Source organism: Cryptomeria japonica, chromosome 2 (assembly GCF_030272615.1).
Source record: "Cryptomeria japonica chromosome 2, Sugi_1.0, whole genome shotgun sequence".
NCBI lineage: Eukaryota > Viridiplantae > Streptophyta > Pinopsida > Cupressales > Cupressaceae > Cryptomeria > Cryptomeria japonica.
The window spans coordinates 543,833,416-543,854,794 of record NC_081406.1 but is presented as its reverse complement, the minus strand read 5'-3'; the positions used below and the strand labels follow the sequence as shown (position 1 = coordinate 543,854,794).

General features: G+C 40.8%; 1 protein-coding gene across 2 annotated transcripts in view; it reads right to left on the bottom strand.

The window, feature by feature from the left end:
* Window positions 1-21,379, bottom strand: part of LOC131052321 (NAD-capped RNA hydrolase DXO1) — a 222,787-nt gene that overhangs the window by 120,621 nt on the left and 80,787 nt on the right. For both annotated transcript variants that reach the window (XM_057986955.2, XM_057986954.2), the window contains exons 8-9: window positions 11,317-11,536; window positions 10,938-10,991 (exon numbers count right to left, since the gene is read on the bottom strand). In XM_057986955.2, the coding sequence (XP_057842938.2) occupies window positions 10,938-10,991; window positions 11,317-11,536 (274 nt within the window). The remainder of the gene's footprint in view (window positions 1-10,937; window positions 10,992-11,316; window positions 11,537-21,379) is intronic.

Genomic DNA, 21,379 nt, shown 5'->3' with positions numbered 1-21,379 from the left:
TCCCCACTTTGGTCTCCTTTGTAGTTGGCCTCGGGTGTTATGGTTGTCGCCCATTGGCATTTCAAGCTTTCCTTTGTGTCACTACCATCTTTGTCATGGGTCGCTCCAACAAACCAATTCTCAATTCCACACTAACTTCTTACGTCATCACTCTATCAGCTTTTCATTGGTCTCCCCCACATACCATCTTGAAGCATGATTTGATCCATCTCACCAATCAACAATTCCCGATAGCTTCTTATGTAAGTGGTGGCACTGCCAACGAATGAAAAAAATAGACAAGTTTTGAAGAATCAAAGTTTCCAGGTGTTATAGGAACCTTGAGAACCTCCAATAGTTCTTATCTGAGGTGAAAGTCGCAATGAAGTACTCAAGTGAATTGGCTAAGGCAAAGTTGGAGCCCAAAGTGGTTACTGGAACCCCCATTGTCAGCCCCAAAAAGTGAATAAAGAACAAAGAAAGCAATAAGCAATAAAAGAGTCAAAAGCCAAGAGGTTCCAAGACCTTAAGCAAGCCCCAATGCCTAGTTGAGTGAAGGTGAAAAGTTAAAGGAAAGAGCAAGTAAAGGAAAAAGGTTGGAGTCAGGATTGGTTCCAAGAACTCCCGAAAGAACAAACAACAAAAAGACAAGTTGGACGTTTCAGGTGTTCTTGGGAGTGGCCATTCAAGTTCCTGACATGTGCCTAAGTTTTGATGCCAACAAAAGAAGGGGAAAAAGTGAAAAAAGGTGAAAAATAAAACAAACAAAAAAAATCAGGGGTTCTAGGTGTTCGTACAACACACCCAAAACCTCCAATGTAGTTCTTGTTCGACAATAAACTGCCAACAAAGCACTGTTTGCCACATACGGGTAAACGATTAAATGCAAAAAGTAAATGCACAGAACATAATGAGAATATATTTAAGAACCAATCCCTATATTAATTCAACAGTCCATGTAGATCAAGTGCTTATAACATTACACCCAGATACGACTATGACGATCCTACTTCGAAGGAAAGGTATGCAATATATAATACCCGAAGGGGTGCGACCAACCGTCGCGTCCAACTGCCCTTTGAGAAGACTAACTGACTGTCATAACCCATAATTACTGACAACAACATAACATAACGATTATTCCCAACAACATCATCCGCCCCCCCAAGAAAAGAAGTCGTCTCCGGACGACTTAATACAAAATAGAGATGATGTTCATACATTAAACAGAATCAAGGTATAGAACTGCTGACGCCAGTCAAGCCCGGAACTCATACACCTGCTGCGTCCTCGCCTGAAAACCCTTTTCTGCTACCGTCCGATGCTCAAGTGCGGATTTCATCATTATTGCTTCCACAAGGAGTTCTTTTTTTTTTCCTTGACATCACAATCCTCCTGTGCCTAAACCAAACTTGTCTGCAAAACACACTTTTCAGTCTCAGCCTCCACCAACTGCCACTCAAATGATATTGTCTTCCTAGCCAATTTGTCCTCAATAACCACCCGCGCTGCCCTCTCGACATCCAACTGCTGGGTACGTTGAGCTAAGTCTCACGCTACAATTGCCTCCAACTTGGTGGTCAGCTCCTCCCGAGCCCTCTGTGCATCCACCAAGGCAACCTTACGTCCAACCAAGACATACTCTGAGTTCCTCAAAGCGTACCGTCCATGCCTAGAAGTGGCCACAACCCTCTGGCACAAAGGCTAGGAGACGCCTCAAATCCTCCATCACATTCCCCAAAGACTGATAATTGAACTGAATAACTCCCTGGTGCCGTATGACTTCGCGTTCTTGCAATGCCTTCCCTCAAACTTTGTTTGCTCGCAACCTCCAAATCCGTCTCCCTCTACGGCTTATGGCTTCCCCGCCAATGCTTAGCTTCAGGCTTCTTTCTCACAGTATGAAACAACCCCAACACTTACTGTGACTTCTCTGATGCCCTTCGCCCAACTCAAAAAGTGTATGGCAGCTCAAAAATAAATTGGGAGTCTGGGGGCAGTGCCCCCAGCAAGGACTGGGGGCAGCGCCCCTCGCGGTGTCCGAGGGCAGCACCCTCCTTACCATACGGACACCCCTCCACCGTACAGACCACCCCATATGGACAACACGACCAACCATCCACCATACACACCGTACGGTCCTCCTTCCGTACGCCCAACGCAAGTGACAATTCGGTGTTGCACAGAGAAAGGGGAAATAATTATACTTTGCCCAACACAAGTGACAGAAGGAGATTTTACTTGCCGAAGAAATAACCTATGGATTCGCACTTGTAAAAAGCAATTATGTTAATAATGAACACACAACAAATTACACCGACTTCAACAAAAGCTGAATAGGGTGAGGAGTTGTCGGCGCATTTTTTTCTTTCCACATGCCATCACCACCGTTTATCCCTATCATGTCGTGGTATTTTTCCTTTCACACTTTTTTTTTTTAAACCGCCGTCGTCGTCGCCGTGCTCCTTCAAGCCTACGGTGGTATTCCACCGCCAGTGACCTCCTTTGACGATGGTGCACCGTACGGTGGTTCCACCGCACAGTGGTCTCACCGTACGGTGGCCCCCACGGTGGTCGCCGACAGTGGCCCCCCGACGATGGTTCCACCGTACGGGGACCCCCGACGGTGGTCCCACCGCATGGAGGTTCCACCGTGGCCACCGAATTTATTTTCTTATTTTTTTTAATTTTAATTTCCTAATCAAATTGTCCAAGGAGTCTTCGGCTCGGGTCCCATGCCTCTGGGATCGCCCTTCATCCTTCTCAGTTTGCCTCACCCGAGAGTCTCACGCTTTGGTCCCCTGCCTCTCGAGTCGCCTGCCCGGCCTCTCGAGTTCACTTCCATCCTCTCAAGTCCCCCTCCGGACTCTCGGGTGTCCTTTCGGCCTCTCGGGTCCCCTGCGCGCTTTTCGTGGTAGGGTTTCAATTTGGACCCGTTAATGGCAAGTCTATTTTCAATGGCCATCCGAAGACCTGGAACCATGAATTCTACAGGGACCACAGTCTCCTTCTCGTACATAAGAAGAAGAAGAATAAAGATTTTGAAGGCTGCGGCCTTCCACACAGGGTTCCAGTCATCTCCAGCAAGGATGACCTTGGGATCACTTGCCTTTCCCAGATTTGTCTCCTTCAAATTGGCTTCTTGGTATTTAATAGGTGCGCCCTTCGACAACTGGTGTGCGGGAGTTTCATTCACACAGGCCTCCCCTTCCTTGTACTCTCCATATTCTGGAGGAAATATATCTGGTTCTTCCTCGATACTCAATACATTGCACGAGGGTGTAAACAATTCATAATCCTCCATTTGCCAGTGGAAGAGGCCATTCAAGGAGTCCCCGTCATCCCCCGAGCATGCTTCCAATTCTAACACCCCTCCGTCACTGGACTCCATACGACGTCCGTCTCCATCCTCACCCAACTGGTCTCTCTCAGATTCCGAGTCGGAGGAGGATGCCAACTCCTCGCTTACCATCTGCGTACAGAGATCGATCACGTACTTCCTCCCCACGCTTTCCAAGGAAAGAGTATTCTGCTTCCAGTTATGATTCGCCTTTGCTGCAATGAGCCACCCACGTCCGAGAATGGCGTTGTACCCTTTCTACTTCAATGGAATCACTACAAAATCTAGCACTAATGGTTGCGTGCCAATCATCACCTGCTGGCCCATGAGGGTACCGAGGGGTTTAATCCCGTGTTGCTCTGCCCCTAGGAGGTTGAATGTGGGGGGCCACGACGTAGGCTTTCCCAATTTTTTCCATGTCTCTTCTGGAAGCATATTTACTCTTGACCCTCCATCCACAATGGTGTCCGTCAAGGTAGTCCCCAGGATGCCCATTTCTACCACCGTCGGGTGGCGTCCGTTGTTGACTACTAACAACATAGGGTCGACTGTGGGGCTTACAACCTCCCTCGTTTTGGCTTGTGTGGGTACAGAATTTAAGATAGCCGTTTTCAACTGCGGCATGGTTTCAAGGAGGTCTTGAATCTTCACGAGTACCTCTATTTACAATATTTGTCGTAGGATTCTCTCTTCTCCCCTCGTCTGTGACGGGCTTGTGACCTCGTGGTTGTTTTGTCCTTGTGCCGCCATTTCCTTTGTGATCTCAACCCTTGCTTCCCACACTCTCTCAGTCTCCGTGCGAGGATCTGGGTATGTAGCCTTTTTGGCCTGTGCCCTTGTGATTGCCAACACTTCTGCCTTCGTGGGTTCGATGTTCAAAAGGTTTACTCCTGGCTTCGAGCAATTTGCATCCTCATGGTCGCCTGGCCCACACCATCGACAGAGGTGCTGAGGGGTGGCTTCGTTCATGCAATCCCGGGCGAAGTGCCCCCACTGATTGAAGGCCCTACATTGGATCATTGGTCAGCCCTTGGCGTCATACTGGACACAGGGGTGGCTTCCTTCATGCAATCCCGGGCGAAGTGCCCCCACTGATTGCAGGCCCTACATTGGATCATTGGTCGGCCCTTAGCGTCATACTGGACACGGCTTCGGTTATTGTTATTGTTGGTATTCCTTCCACCGCCGCATTTGTTGTCCTGGTAACCTCCAGATGAAGCCGTTCTGTTGGTTTGTTGGGTCGTACCCGTTGGTGCGGATGTTGTGGCCTGCTCAGTGAACAGCACTTGCGTATTTCAGATCTTCATATTGTATGGGCACTCCTTGATGGAGTGTCCCATTACTTGGCAAATTTCGCAAAAGGCCTTCTTCGGGCATGTACCCTTCGCATGTCCTTTCTCCTTGCAGTCTGTGCACCACACGTCTCCTTCAATCCGGCTAGTAGAGCCTTTCATTGCTTTAAATACCTTCATCATACACACCATGTCCCTCTGCAGGGCCGTCACTTTCTTTTTCGACTCCTCGTTACCACTCTCATCAGAGGAAGAGTCATTTTCCTTGAAGGAGGACTTCCCCTTTTTCTTGGACGTTTTGTATTCACTTTCTAAGTCCATAGCCCTATTGTATGCATCTTCGTATGACGAAGGAGGGACTATCTTCATTTTCTTCTTCAAGCTGGGTTTTAGGCCTTCTACGAACCACCTCTTCTTGAGTCCGTCAGCCGGCTAACTCTCCATTTTCCCAATTAGCTCCTTTAGGTGCCTTCCGTAGGCACGAACTGATTCCTTTTGTCCTTGTTTCGTACTGTATATCTCTGTCGCTATTTCATTATCATCCCGGAGTAGGCAGAACTCCTTCTTGAAGGCTTTCCGCAGTGTGTCCCATGTGGCCACTGTAGTTTTATCAATATCCGAGTACCAGTCGATGGCAACTCCCCGTAATGTCACTGGGAATTACGTCATCCATTCGTCCTGGTTCGTGACACCATTGTCACCCATATGGTTTCGCAATTTCTGCAATGCCTTACGAGATCCTCCTTCCCGTCGCCGATGAATTTCGGCAGCTTCTGCCTGTTGGCCATTGATGGGGGTCGTGTCCCCAGAGGTGGTTGTGTTTGTCGTGCACCCGTGCCACTCCCTCCTGCGCCGGTGGTGTTTCCTATTTGAGTGAATGGGGGTACAGTGTTTTGTACCCGCGTGCTTGGTGTGATGGGACCCAAGAGGGGGTCCTATCTGTCGTGTGCCTGTGCCTCCTCCGCACCTACGGTCGTACGGTTGCCCTCTCCCTCGTTCTCACCCTCATCCTCTGTTCGCTCCCTTCGATGGTCCTCCGTGCGCGGCGTAAGGGATAAGTTCTTGAACTGATCCCAGGTATCTTCGACCAGATTTCTTCGTAGCCTAGTTTCCTCCAAAAAATCTTCATGGCTTCTCACCCTACGATGTTCTGGCGACGCATAAAACTCTCCTTCGGCAACTGCACCCCCCATGACACATCCTTGGTTCGCTTCGAGCAACCCTTCGGCAAGTTGTCCTTCAGCAAGTTGCCTCAGCCTCTATCTACGTTCTACTTGTTGTTCCAAAATCAAGGCCCTCTGAGCGGCCTCCCACTCCTCACTTTGTGCCTTCTTATTTATGTCCTTATTTAATAAGTTGGGCATTAATTCCTATACATCATAAATAGCAACAACACATAAAAATAGAACACTTCTTTATTAATTCATCCCATGGATACAATTTGTGTCAATAGTATGACACCATTATTATAATATAGAATGTTCTTTATTCCTCCTAGAGGTTCAAGGTTCAATTTCCCCTTGGCCTCTTACCATCACGCTCTGCTTCCCAACGACGACTGTTTTCTTCGTACTGTTGGAGGACCTGTTGGCACCGCTCCTCACAGGCAATCTCCTCCAGGCGAGTTTGTTGTGCCAGTGATGCCTGTGCAAGCAACCGGGCTAGGTGGTTCATCAATCGATTCGTTGCGGGGCTAACTTCCAGTGCGGTCCACACAACATTGTTGGGACATCAGCCTCTGTGGCCTCTCTTCGGACGTAGGTCTCGATGGCCACCTGAAGCAAGATTGAGAATTCCCTCGTTGCAGTGTCTCCTCCGTCGTAGGCCCATCGTGTCTGTACGCCATCCGCTCCTTTCCCGAGTATGTCTAGGCAACGGCGCCAGATGTTTGCCACATATGGGTAAACGATTAAATGCAGAAAGTAAATGCACAAAACATAATGAGAATATATTTAAGAACCAATCCCTGTATTAATTCAACAATCCATGTACATCAAGTGCTTATAACATTACACCCAGATACGACTATGATGATCCTACTTCGAAGGAAAGGTATGCAATATATAATACCCAAAGGGGTGCGACCAACCGCCGCGTCCAACTGCCCTTCAGGAAGACTAACTGACTGTCGTAACCCATAATTACCGACGACAACATAACATAACGATTATTCCCAACAACAAGCACCAAATCGCCAATGGAAGCCCAAAATGGCATCATTTTCGCGGCAATTGGAGTAATATTCAATTCCATATGGGTGACAAAGTACTGAACACATGGCCGGACGATGTTTGAGCATGCAATGCACCATTTCATGCATTTTTCATGCTGATTTCACACTAACAAGGAAGTATCAATTGCATGAGATGGATCAAAAAAAAAATCAGTTTGACCACAATGTTGAGCCCAAAACATGATTTTGTGATAACTTCTAGTTGTGACGTGTGGTTGCTTTCACTCCACCATTTGTCAAACTCCAAGCGCACCTCTCCTTCCCAGACATGCAATCTCATCCTTGCTCTTTAAAAGAGGAATTGTTTTCATTGTAAAGGGGTTCTGAAACACTTTTGATTATCACATTGAGCAGAGTCTCTCTAAGAGCCAATTTTATTGTACAGACTTTTATTTTGCTATGTAATGCCTTCTTGATCAATAAAGAGCCATTTCTACCTTCCCATAAGTTGTATTTTGTGCAGTTCTCTGCAATGATTGATCTTTTCTTCTGATAAATTTGTTCTTCCTTGAATTGTTGTTGCATTCTCTCTGCCTTATATGGTAGTGCATATTCTATGCAGGTCATAGTCTGTATTATTAAGCTTATGCAAGTTCTAATAGTGAAAGATTTAATTCTGAATGTTCTCATGAATGTTAAACCTTTCCACGCAAAACTTACGCAGAAATATGTTAAGTTTGAGTTGTGTAAGGCATATTGGTTCTTCAATCACATTGTTCAGTAAATGCAAGTCACTGAATTTCTAGTTTATCACCTCCTTTTTTTAGTTTCAGACTAAATTCTATCCTTTTTCTTCGCAGCAGCAGTTAGTTTTAGGTGATTACTAGGGAAACCGGCACTCTCTAGAGATTCACTCCAATTTACAGGTAACCCAAAGCCTTGAATTGTTTCCATTGTTGCAGTTGCAAGGAGAGTTGCCATGCTAATCCTCCAAAGGGTGCATTCCAACAGTAGCATTTTGGAAGCACAACCAACATTTCCACTCCCAATGGAACTAGTGGCTTCATCCCTATCTTCTTTTCTAATTTCGTTAGGTGCATAGTCAGATTCAATTTCCACTCTTTCAACCTCTTAAGGCCTAACCACATCCTCACTCTATAAAGTTTATAAGTTTATAATTTAAAAATTCAAATGCAAATCATGCACAATGCAAGGAATTAAGACACAAGGATTTTCTGTTTGTTTTTCTTACTTCAAGCCACACAAAGTGTAGAAGCAGAGGATACACAAATAGGAATCCTTGTTCTTAACCTATCTCAAACAAGGATTTCACTTTTCTTTTTTTTTACTTCAGATTGGACGAAGTGTAGAAGGAGAGGATACACAAAAGTTAAAATCCTAATTAAACAAAAATTGAACATCTAACAAATAAAGTATTGCTCTCATAAAATTAAAAAATTAAAAAAAAAATTCAGTATTGATTTGTAAACTAAAATAATGAATTTAAATTTAAATTTGCAACAATGTAACATATAAACCTCTATAAGTTAATCACTAATTTTAAAATTTGTCAGCTTAAATTTGTTATGACTAATTAGTTACTAAATTGAACCATGGAAATAAAAAAATTAAAATCCTTAAGGAAGCCTACCTTGAGCTTGAATGCTGCTTTGAATCCTTTGATTCTAAGATACCGGTTCTTGGCATTTTAGGCTGGGTCCGGATCCTAGTTCTTGCCCGGTCCTAGTTCTCCCCGAGTTCTCCCTGGGTTCCACCCAGTCCTGCCACGGAGAACCCATCCACCTGGGCAGGACCCGGGTGGAACCCTGGGAGAACCTGGGTGGATCCAGGAAAACCCAGGCCCATGAGTTCCCAAAAACGGGGACCACGGGTCATTAAAACACGAAAAACAATAAAAAGCACTTTTTTTAATATTTTTTTAACATGATATTAGACTTTTGTTATCACTGATTACATTTGAGATATATGAATATCATTGGTAATGGCAATTATAAATTTATCATTTATGTATGGAAAGTCACATTGTATATTTCATTTTTGTATGGATTGTATCATTGTAATAATCAATAATGGTAGTGATAGTTTATAAACTATCATAGATGGCACACTCGCCGAAAACTCGGCGAGTGACAAAAACTCGCCGAGTTTTTGGACCTGGCGAGTAGTAATGACTTCTACTCGCCAGGAAAACTCGCCGAGTTTTTGGCGAGTTTTTGTCAAAAACTCGGCGAGTTTTAAAGAAAAACTCGCCTAGGTTAGCATAACAGCAGAAAACGGCCAAAAATACATGCATTATTTGTTTTTCTATATGGTTTTGGGCTGAGAAGGGGGAAACTCACTTGGAAGGGCCACGCTGAGAGCCCACTATGCCCTCAAGTAATCGCCGAGTTTTTTGGTCTATCCGTCAGGATTCATATATGGAATATAACATTTAAGTATAAGTACTTATACTTTAAGTTATATTCCATATATACTGTCAGGATGTTTGAGAGTGGTTTCGAACCTCCAGGAGTTATAATGCAAAATCTAGTTTTTGGAGGATTCTTCAATTTTCCAGACTTAGTCAAATTTCAGGATCCTTCGCCGATGCCCCTTGACCCCAACTTGGGGCCCTGCCCCCAAACCCCCGTCAAAAAATATAGGGGGAAATTGCGTTGATGGAAGTAGGGAAAATTTAACCTCCGAGTTTGATTAGGCTCCATATAACAACATAATTAGCATTGAAGAAATCCTGGTATTATACATTTTAGAGTTGAAAGTTTGAAACTATGAGTATGAATGATGAAAGTTTGAAACTATGAGTATGAATGATGAAATTTCAAATATGATGAAAGTTTGAAAGTAGTTTTAGCTAGAGCTGGGAAGAGGAAGTTGTATTTACTTTTGGTTTTACAAAAACTATTTACTATTTTGCTTCCAGCCATCAGCATTTCTCATGAGGATGCGATTTTGTAGACACTTTGCATTTAAATATATCTAGAATCAGCTTGTTTCTTTTGCGTTATCATTTATTGACTCATTGGATGCATCTTCTCATTAAATTTTGCAAAAAAAATGCATTTTTTATTAAAATTAAGCGTGTTTTTACGTTGCCGAGTTTTTCGCCGAGTTTTTCCGAAGTTTTCCCGAGTTTTCGCCGAGTTTTTTTTTCAGGGGCTTGGCGAGTCGAGCCGAGTCGCGAGTAGTTCAACCATGAACTATATAATTATATTTTATAATTTTGATGTTTGAACATATATATAATATATGTATGTATATATATGTGTGTGTGTGTGTGTGTGTGAGGACGTACCCGTTCCTGTACCCAAGAAAAAAAAAATGTTGCGAAATCCGCGAATCCGTACCCAAACCGATAACTTAGCTTTGATTCAATAGTGGATTGGTGTCAATCTTCCTCTCACTATTCCTCAATCCTAGTACCTTGCATTTTTTTCACTCTCAAAGCTTGCCATTGCAACTTTCAATTTTGTTGTGAGTTGGACTTTGGCTTAGATGCCTACTTGCAAGTTTTTTGCATGTGTTTAGGGTTTGGGTGTGAAGGCTTGAGGCACACATTTCAAAAAAAACATTTTAATTTTTAAATAAAAAAATTATGTTTTGCAACTTTTCATCTTGGGGATGCCTAGGCAGAGGGGGTGGACATACTCTCCAAATCCCACAATGTCCCAGCAATGTCCGTGTCCGAAGGACCTCCCCATGACAAAAATGTAATGATTTTGGGGGGAGATGTGTCTCTGTCGAACAATAATTAAAACCCTTTACCCAAGATTCTTAGGAAAGAAAACTTCATAATTATATTCAAAATCTGGCTCAACATTTTAAGAGGCAACCTTTGTTGGTTTCTTGGAAATATTTGGAAAAAGAAACTCCCATAAACAAAGCATAGAACTACTGTTCCTTTTTCCAATCATATGTAGTGTATTAGCACAAACAAATTCCAAGGGAAAATATGTACCCATTATCTGTCTCTTGTAAAGCTATAAGCATATTAACTTGATCTTTTTGCCATGATTGTATAAAAGGATTGCCTCAAACTAAGCATAGAAACCACATTTTTGTTTAAAATTACCTAACCAAATAATCAAAACCATTTGCAAAAGTTCACATGTCAAATCCCATGTATCAGTCTTACCCAGTATTTCAACAGTTTCTGCTTCTCAAAGCGTTCTACAGTTCGGTTTTCCAACTGTAAAAGATAAAAAATGCTTCAGTGAATGTCAATAAACATACATCTGCTGTAATTACAATCATGAGGCAAAATTAGCAAACTGGAGCAGTTAAATATGAGCTTAACAAAACAACATACAAAGAATATTCGTAAGGCCAAGTAATTGAATGAGAGCATGGAACTAAAAAGCAACTAAGTGCATGTATATAACTGCTTCTATCAGTGCACCTTGAAGAAAATTTAGAAGTCTATAACAAATATCATTCAAATGTAATTCATTTGTCAAAGACTTACACGCACGAAGTTTTCACAATAAATCATGAAGTTCAGACCTTACACACACCTCACGGCTAGTTTTCAGTTCAATGTAGTACTTTCTGCCATCCTTGCTACTCTTATCATAGCAGTCCATTTCAGCACCCATAATAATGCGATGAGCACCCAGTTTTGTTCGTAATACAGCACAGTACTCAACATTTGCATCTACTATGTGTGAATCTTTACTTTCACCTTCATTAGGATCTTGTGTGGCAAGCTGCTCAAAAGAATAGCCCCAGTATGTTCTGCATAAACCAGAGGAGATACTATAAACCTGGCATTCTGAAATGCTTTAGATAACAGAAGAGAGAAAATAGTATCTTGAAAACCATACCAAACAGTCTGCATTTTGGTAGTCAAAATTAAAACTTCACAATAGATCAACAGATACAAGTGATCAAACAAATCACGCACCGCACAAACTAAGTTAATGCCACATACTACTCACTCTCACAGATTATTTCTGACAGATGAAATTCGTAAATCCCTTGATTTAGAAGCTGGCTATGTTCTCAGTTCTCATCTCTTTGTCAGATATTTTTAGTTTTTTTAGTCAGGTGCTTAAGTAGAGGAGGATCGATTCCTATTGTTCCATATCCTTTTCCATATATCCATTTACTCCGAGGAAAACATTGACTTGTCCTATCATAAACACATTTGTTGGAGTGCAGATAATAAAACCTCTAGTGCGGAACATAACTCGGGTATTTCTACAAGGATCATTGACCATCACTATCTGGATGTTTTTCCCAAGGTAAACAAATTAGCTTAATATAAATGTGACTTTTTTAGTTTAACACATAACATATCCTGCAATCAAAGCTACTCCTTTTATTGGGTTAATGAATCTCTAAGGGCTAGACTTTGTTCAACAAATCCTTAGGACCAATTCATATGCATCAGTTATTGGAGACAAGCATACCCAATATGTTCAAGAAAATAACTGTATTTCCAATTGGTATTCAAGAAAAGCTACGTCCAGCTTCAATCAGTAACTTCAACCATTTTGACAGGCACACCAGAATTCCACCCTCATTGATTGGATCTTAAATTATTTTGAATTAACTACAAATCGAGTGGCCTTTGCTAATAGCTCAAAGAAAAACATTCGGCATTCAACAAATACTTCTTTACTTTAGAATCACATAGATAAATTGACATGTTTTCTACACCATAGCTCTTGCAGCTGATGAAAAGCTTCGAGCTCGGAAAAATAGCATATCACATGAGATTGCTTTTATAAAAGAAAAATGACATGTCAATAATTTTATAAAAGAAATTATCTTATCAAAAGAATGGCCATAGTAACAGGAAACTGACATGAAGATTCAGATCAGTCCTAAGAAAGGTTAATGGTAAAGACTCGAGAGCATTAAAGGGTGCCTATTGTCATGTCCCCTTTTCAGAGCTAAAGAATTGATAATATTACTTTGAGTTAGGCCTGGTAATTTTATATTCAAGGGGCAGCTTAATAATATTATTATAATTAATTTTCAAAAGCATTTTAAAAAACTTAATTATAGAAAGTATTTTTATATACTTTGGAGGGAAATTTTAATCCAAGCGCCCATTTATGGAGAGGTTTAAAATGGTGGCACTTGGTTTCATTTGCAATTTTTCCCTTTGAAGCATTCATGTTCAAATTCACAAGAGAGGGTGAGAACCCTTGACTCTTCAGAGGTCATGGAATACAAAAACCCTCTTGGACTTCACTTTTGAACTGGAGACAAAAACCCTCATTTCCGTCTAGAGCATCCTTACAAAGGGGTTCCATTGGGGCTGAATTTTGGAGAGTTTGTGTCAAATTTCCAGATTGGAGAATTTGATTTGCAAGCAAATTTGTTGTTCGGAATTTAAAAGGGTTTCACTGCTGACTTTAGAGTTGCTGAGCGCTCTTTATCATCATTTTCATTTGTAATCCTAAGCCCCACATTGAATAGATGTCCCCATCCATACCATCGGTTGATTTAATGTGGCATACATTTTGGTTGCTAGTTGCCATTATTTCTGCATATATTTTAACTGAGAGCACCATTATCATAGGAGACCGTATCAAACTTTGAAGGTGATCATATATTGATTATTTGTGGCAAATCTGCATATCCAAAACCACAATTGGTGCACCAACATCATTATCTTCTAATGCCAGTCACTTCAGCAGCCCAGGATAGCTATGTGCACTAGCTGTAGACAGCAAATAAGGAGATCACAGCAGTTATGAAGAGGTTCATGTTAAACTTAGTACTTTCAGATTGTATAAACTCAGAAAAAATCAGAATTAGATTAAACTAGGTTAATTAACTTATAGTTTTCCAGACTTAAGCATGAAATGAAATGAAATGCACAAGGACAAAACACAGTTACCCTGGGAAAACCTCCTAGGAGGAAAAACCCAGCCAAAGGATCCTCAGATCTGATTATGATTATAAACTGAATATTACACACTTATCTGGAGCATAGAGGTTGCAGTCACAAATAAGAGATAGAAGATTTCACAATTAGGTTGCTGATGAGGTTATGATTTGCAGTCCTTCTCATTGGAATTTCTGAGTGTAACAAGGGTAACAGCACCTTGAGTAGATTACAGTCCTTCAATGAAGTCCTTCAAGGGTTCACTCACTTCAATTGGAAATCTGCTGCTAAATAGGTTTGCTGTCTTCTATTACAGATCTGCTGCCATCTGGTGAAGTTCGCTGCCTCCTATTTCAAGATCTGCTACCTTCTATTGGAGTTCGCTGTTAACAGTTTTCCCTTCTAATAATTTCGCCTTCACCAAATATGTTTTGCATGTGCATAAAAACTGAATGAATATATTGAGAAGTATACGCCATCTTTATATGAGTCATATTCCTTTTTATTTATGTCGGCCTTCTTTGCATTTAGATCTTTTATTTATTTTAATTTCTTTTTAGGTGAAGTGAGATAGGGTCGGCCCTATCAAGGAGGCGAGTGGGTTTGAGTGAAGCATGGAACCTTTTGAGTGCACCGAAAGGTATTGGGCCAGGCCCTATATTAAGGAGGCGGATTCCAATGTTGCCCAAGGCAATTGGAATCCGCCAGCCCTAATTACAACCAACAGTTCATACCCTGGTCATGAGATTCCAGGAGTACATCACGGCACTACATTAAGATGTTATTAGCTACACAAAGTAGCATAAGGTCGCAGCCTGGATCATATACCACTGTTGTGTGGGGGAAAAAGTGAAACTAAGCAAACATGCCCTAATCTCACTTTCAATCACACATTTGTGGAATACGAAAGAGCCTAGAGGTATCACACAATTGGCTACTTCTTTTTGTGGAAGAGAGAGCCACGGGCTACCTATTAGGATTTCTATTCCTTTGTTGTAATTGAAAGATGAAATGATGCAAGCTCAATCCCTAACCCAAAGTGCAAGTATGAACTAATAACAAGATTGCAGAATTGAACTTAAACAATGGAAAGCTGTAAACACAAGGACAAGACAAGAATGCAAATGCGTACCCGGAGTTAAAATCTGACTGAAAATGTTCAGGACGGGGGCGCGGGCGCCACTGTCCTGATTCTGCCCCTGAAACTGCTCCGGAAACTGCTGTTTTTGCACTCTGGAAAAGCTGTCAAAAATGCTGAAAATGCTGTCTGTCAGGAGGACCAGGGCGCCCAGCGCCCCTGTCCTGGCAGGACCAGGGCGCTCCACGCCCCTGTCCTGGTCTTCTGGGCTGAAACTTGGTGTGTTATTCTGTCTCTGTCTGCTTCTCCCGGATCTGCAACTTGCGGCGTCGTCCGAGTCCCGAAACCTGCACTTATATCTGAAAAGGTGTTTGGGCGGCTATATAGGGTTTTGCCTTAGTCAAACCCCCGCTTCGGTGATTTCCACCTCCACGAATAGCCAAGTTGTATTGTAAAATGTATTGTGTGTGCAGACCTAGTGTGTGTGCAAGGTCCTAAAATGCAAGAAAGCAAACTAGAGCAACCTAGAAAGTAAACCCTAATTGCTTGTAAATGATAATGTAAATGCTCTAAATCAAGATGCAAAGTGATCTAAAGCATGAATAAATGATATATTGAAGCTTATGCAAAGACATGAAAACAACATGAAATCATACCCAACCCTCAAGGGAGGGGTACAAGCCAATCTTCAATCAGTAATCTCCTATTGCTCTTCAATGTCTTCAAAGCCCTACATGAATGAATGAAATTGATGAATGCTTGATGAATGGATGTTTGAATGTTGTTGAAGTCTTCAAAGATCTGCTCTTTCACTGCATATGAAGTTCCTCAAAACCAAAAATCCGATCCTTTCAAATGAAGAAAGAGAGTTCTTATGTAGGAAACCCTAGATCGTAAATTCGTATTTTGGCCGACCTAGAGATTGAATATCCCGCCAATTTCTTGGGGTTAAGCTTTATTTTATGATTGGATCGCGCTCCTAAAATTTCGGGAAAAATGTCCGGGACCATGTTGCACTCCGGGCGCCATGGTCCCGACAACTTTTCACCAAATTTTCAGGACTGTCGGATATGATGATTTTAGAGAGAATCCCGAAGTTACAGGTGATTTCGAGATGTTTTGACCCCCGAAATTAAGCCCCCAAGTTCAAAATAGGACCTAATCAGGGTTTTTGATTAAATGATGTATTGGAGGAATAAAATGAAAAGGGCACACTTTAATAAAAGGGCCCAACTTTATGATGTAGGAAATGATAAAATAGGACCTTAGACCTAATTAATTTAATTAATTAAATGCTAAAGGGGAAATGCAATGCAAAATACAAAATGCGCCAAGGCGGGTGCTAAACTAGGTGTGAAATTGTACCACCCTAGCAAGTGCGTACAATTTACGACACTACAACTGCAAAAACATCTGGTTATACAATGAGATAGCAGTCATATAAGAGAAATATCATTGCTGCAAAAGATGACTCAGTATTTCCACTCATTTCCAGCCATCCATGGTGATCACAGCAGATAACTGAGCTTGGGGCTGTCTGAAAGATCCCCAATCCAATCTTTACCAGATCTGATCCAAACTCTGATGTTTTTGCAATTGTTTGTTTTCTGAAAAAGTCTTTGGCCAGCATATGGTAAAAGGGGTTTGACTGATTTTCTTGTTTTTGTTTGGTTTTTGAGTGTTTTTTGAATGATTTTTGAATGCTAAATGAAAGAAACTGCTGATACAAAATAGAATAATGCATACCACACAAAGAAGAACAAATAAAATTATTTTCTTTCACTTAAATGGCCGATGTACATACCATTAGATGTGCATATAGGTCTGATACAAATTTCCAGCTAATTGAATATGAAGATCAGCTCCAATATTATCTAAAAAACCCAAATACAACCTAGTGTTTGATGCCCTTATTTCCAAGATGGAATGGCTGGCTCAGATAATGCTGGAAATAAGTTGTAGTGACCTCTAGAAGGTCTGATCTGCAATTAGTTGAAGAGGATCTGCCCTCAAGCTGATAACTCTGCAATTAGAATCCCAAATAATGCTGCCAACTACACACTGAAGTTGGATAATGCTGAAACTTGTCACCAAGAGAGATGGGTCTTCGTCCGAATCTCCAAATTCTTCTAGAAGTTTGCGTTCTTGGAAACTCCAAGCTGTTCAAACCCACAAGTTTGCTGCTGCTCTCCAAAATGAAGTCATAAGAATGAATCCAAATAATAGACAAAATGCCTTTTTATCCTCTCCAAGAAAGTTTGATCCATTTTGAAATTACTATTTGGCCTAAAAATCATAAAATAACATTGAGGGTCTAACTCCTCATTGTGAACTTGGCCCCTTTTTAAAAACAACTTAAGTTACTAGGATGGGGGGAAACTTTTCACTATTCCTCTTATGTTTCTCTATTACTATTCACTTTTTACGATTCCCTTAAGGCCAACTTTAATATTTCAATTTTAATCATGGATTCAACCCCAAAACTCCGATCTGAAAGGGATGTAAAGCTCCCTGCTGAGCTCCACAACCTCCGGTTGGGTCCTGTCCCAAACCACAAGGCTAACCTACCAGACCCTAATAGTAGGCCAACCTCCGCTAAAGTCTGAGATGCCTAAGGGAGGGACATTACACTGTCACTCTGTTTACATACTTTATTTCAGTTCATGTGCATTCAGAAAGTCACGGACATTAGATGCCTATCACACTTCTAGCCGCCACATTGTCATTGTGATATACCTTTTGGCACAGCACTGGCGAAGGCTACCATCACAACTTGCAGTTTGTCCTTGGGACTGTCATAATTGCCAATTCATTGTATGAAAATTGACTATATAGGGTTTATAAATTAGCTCTTGTTTTGCTGTAATTTAATTCCAATAATAGACAATAAAAAAGATCCAATTATAAAGGTCGCTTGAGAAATTGTTGAGAATTTGGAGCACTATTTTGAATTTTCCAATTGCTAATCTATTTCATTTGGTTTCAAAAAAATATTAGCAAAATAGTAAATACAAAAAAATCATATATTTAATATTTCCAGAAATTCTAGACTGGGACATTACAGCTGCCTGGGCCTTTAACAAAACATATATTATGCTCATTGCCATAAATGAAGGAAATTGAAACAGGTACTCAATTTGTAGGGTCCATTTTATTTCAAAAGATTACTACATGTGGGTATCATAATCAAACCCATTTTTTAAAACATTAAATATAGCACAGTTTTAAAATAATTAACACAGGTGGAGGTGAAGGTGGTGCTCTGGAGCTTTGGTGTTTGGGGAGGACAAAAAGTAATCATCCTCCATTATTGCTATTGGAGCTTCGCTTTCTACTATGTTGAATCCAATTAGTTCTCTTTGCCAACCTGCAATTCACATTTACAAATCTCCTTTGCGCTTTTTGTGTTACATTGTTACGATTTTTGGATGGTTTTTTGTTTTGGTAGTATTTCATGTTAATTTCATTTCAGCTTTGTTCTAATGTAGCAAGATGGTCATAGTCTTTTTTTCAATTTTTGAATTGGTAGTTAGACGTTGGCAGGTTATTGCCTTCCCATGCCGGCCTGTTGAGTGCATTAAATTGTTTTAACTTAAAGATTTGAGTGGCTACATTGGTGGTACCATCCCCCTTTCCATCCATTCCCCCTGCTTGAGCCAAATTAAAAGCAATTTAATTAGCATATCAAAATTTTGTGGGTGTGAGATATGATGTGAAGTACCAGATGGAAAAATTCTGAAGAGCTAACACATCAATAAAGATACCAAGTTGCACAGCCATATCAATATTAATGGTGATAGCAAGAAAGAGAATAGTCATAATCTGGAAGCTAGAAAAAAAAACTTACAGGAATGCTATGCAGTCAGACAAAATGACCCTACTGCCTGAGATAGCCAAATTTGTAGTGAACTATTGCTTATTGCTATAATGGAGAGATCAGCGACAACATCAAGAAAAGTAGTCCCAAGTCCCAACAATGGAAGAATTGAAATTGGTAACAAATCTCCTTGCCCCAAAATGCTTGTCATTAAACCTAATCCTACCATGGAAGACTAGTAGTTAAAAAGGAAGAACAATGTCTCAGGAACATTGCTATCTTCTTTATGTGCTTAGATAAAACTATCCTACCATCTAGAAGGTTTTCTAAAGATTGGATGGCTAACGTCTAGGGTGAGACAATGGCTTCATACAATTTCCTTTTGCAAAATAGTGAAACAGGAGTTGTGTATTGTTTTCTTCAAATATTCCAACATGCAAAAAGTGTTGAACAAAGCCTTTTGGAATACAGGGAAGTCAGTCTTCAAAGCAATTCCATTGAACCCTGAACTCACTCCTTGTGAAATTCTTGTCAATTCAGTCCCTACGGGGCTGCAAATAAAATATATCTCACATCAACTATAGCTCTCATAACTAATGCTTCCAACTTGAAAACACTAGGTCAACTTTACCACAGAGAAATGTTAGGAGTCCTGCTTAAACCATGAGAATTCCATCTCTGAGATAATGTGTTCTCAACTTGAAAACATGGTTATATGATGTGAAATCTGCCAATGGGGAGGACTTAATGTGTGTTTTCTATGCAAATGTGACAAACATCAAAGGAAAGGCTGCCCAAAAATTATGAAAAAACCAAATGTTCCTATTGAAGTCAGATCTATCTCTCTAAGGAAAATGGTGTGAAGGTCCAAAAGTCAAGAGCAAAAATAAATGACACAAAGAATATTGTGGAATAGACAGAGAGTCCACATAAAATACATTATTCTTCCTCGTTTACAAAATATTAGGTTATTCTTGCTGACCCTCTCTAGTTAACAACGGCTGTGAAAATTGTAAAAACTGAAAGCTTCGTTAAATGGGAATTAATCCCCTGAGTGAATCAATCAAGGTAGGGAACAAGGTGAATGAGATAAAAACACCCAGCAATCCCAATTCACCCAAATAATGCAGTAACCTGATTCTGTCATGCAAGGTGAGCAAGGCCAAACTATTTTTGAGGAAGAAGCAAAGAGGAAAAAGGCCTTTGTTGGAAATATGCTGGATGATTTGGAAAGTAAATTAACTAGTATAAATAAGGACCTAGGTGATAACCCATGTTCAAGGGATAATAGGCAACATTCTTTGTAAGTGTAATACCAGAAAGAATAAGGAGAAGCAAAAAGAAAGCAATAAGTGCCCTCCATATGAGGGTTTTGTCAGATTAAATTATGATGGTGCCTCAAATGCTAACCCAGGTCTAGCTAGAGGCAGCTTCATTTATGGGGGATGACTATTTTTCAGTTATAGGTCAAAGAATGAAGTTGAATAGGAAGCTTTCCTTGCAGGAGTTGTTGTGTAACTAGGGATATGATATTATAAGGTATTTAGGTGGATGGGGATGTCGACATGTGGCACACATCCCTTAGTTAGTTATATTAGGTTACGCGAATAATTAATGTAATTAATTTAATGTAATTAATTATATCAGGAGTTGAATAGGCCTTCATTAGGATTTGCTCTTCCATGGTATTATTAGGAAGTGATCTATATAAAGGAAGGTGATTATCATTGTAAGGGACATGTGTAAAGTATGATATTGTATTTGGGATCTCTTGGAGATATAGCATGGAGTGGCTTCTTCTTTAAGGAGTATCGTATGATGTTACCGTACCTTAAGGGTTTACTACATTCAGCATATATTGGAGATTAGGGCATATGGGCCCACATACATCTCTTGTGTCATGTGAGTTATATCTTCTGCAATTTATTATTTCTATTATTATATGTTAAGTTCTTATCAGAAGTGTTAGATGCTATTTCTAAAATTCTAAGGTAGTCATGGAAGGAGATTTCTGTAATGTTCCCCTGCCAATGTACGGCAATATGGAGAGCGTGCGGGTGTGACTGTACAGTGAAGGTGAGGGCATATGGGAGGAATGACGTACGGTGGGAGGTAAGGCGTACGGTGGGGTGTACGGTGAAGGAATGGCGTGTGGTGGGAGGTAAGGCGTACGGTGGAGGAATGGTGTACGATGGAGGTATGGCGTACGGTGGGTGTGTACGGTGGAGGTATGGCGTAAGGCGGGGTTGATGAGATGTACGGTGGAGGTGTGAGGTGTACAGTAGTATAACCGTACGGTGTGCTCCAGTGAATGTGCAGTGAAGGGTTGATCTTCCGTAAGCAATAAATTCTGCATATTAGGGATTCCTTGTGCATGTATCGGATTAACATATATGCAACTGGAGTGATAAACAATGATGAGATTCAAGACTTGCCAAATCCGGAATGAGTACAAATAAACAGAATAGGGTGAGCGGTGAATCTCACCGAAACTGCAAATACCAAATAGGGAGGGTCTTTCACCTCCAAAATGGTGGATACCAGAACTCCAACAGGAATTCACACAAGAGAACAAAATATCAAAATTTGCATACCTACAACAATGACTAACACGGCCATATATATGGGCTCCGGAAAACTTCCCGAAGGGTTACAAACAGGTCGACGCAACCAACCAAAACTTGCCTAAACTAATTAAATAAAAGGCCCCAAAAGATTTGTTTATTAAATTTGGGGCCTTACAATAAAGTAATTAGATTTATTATTTAATTCTATCGAAGACATCACAATTTCCTAGTTGTAATAGATGCTCTTAAGAAAGAGCTTGACACCTCTAATTTA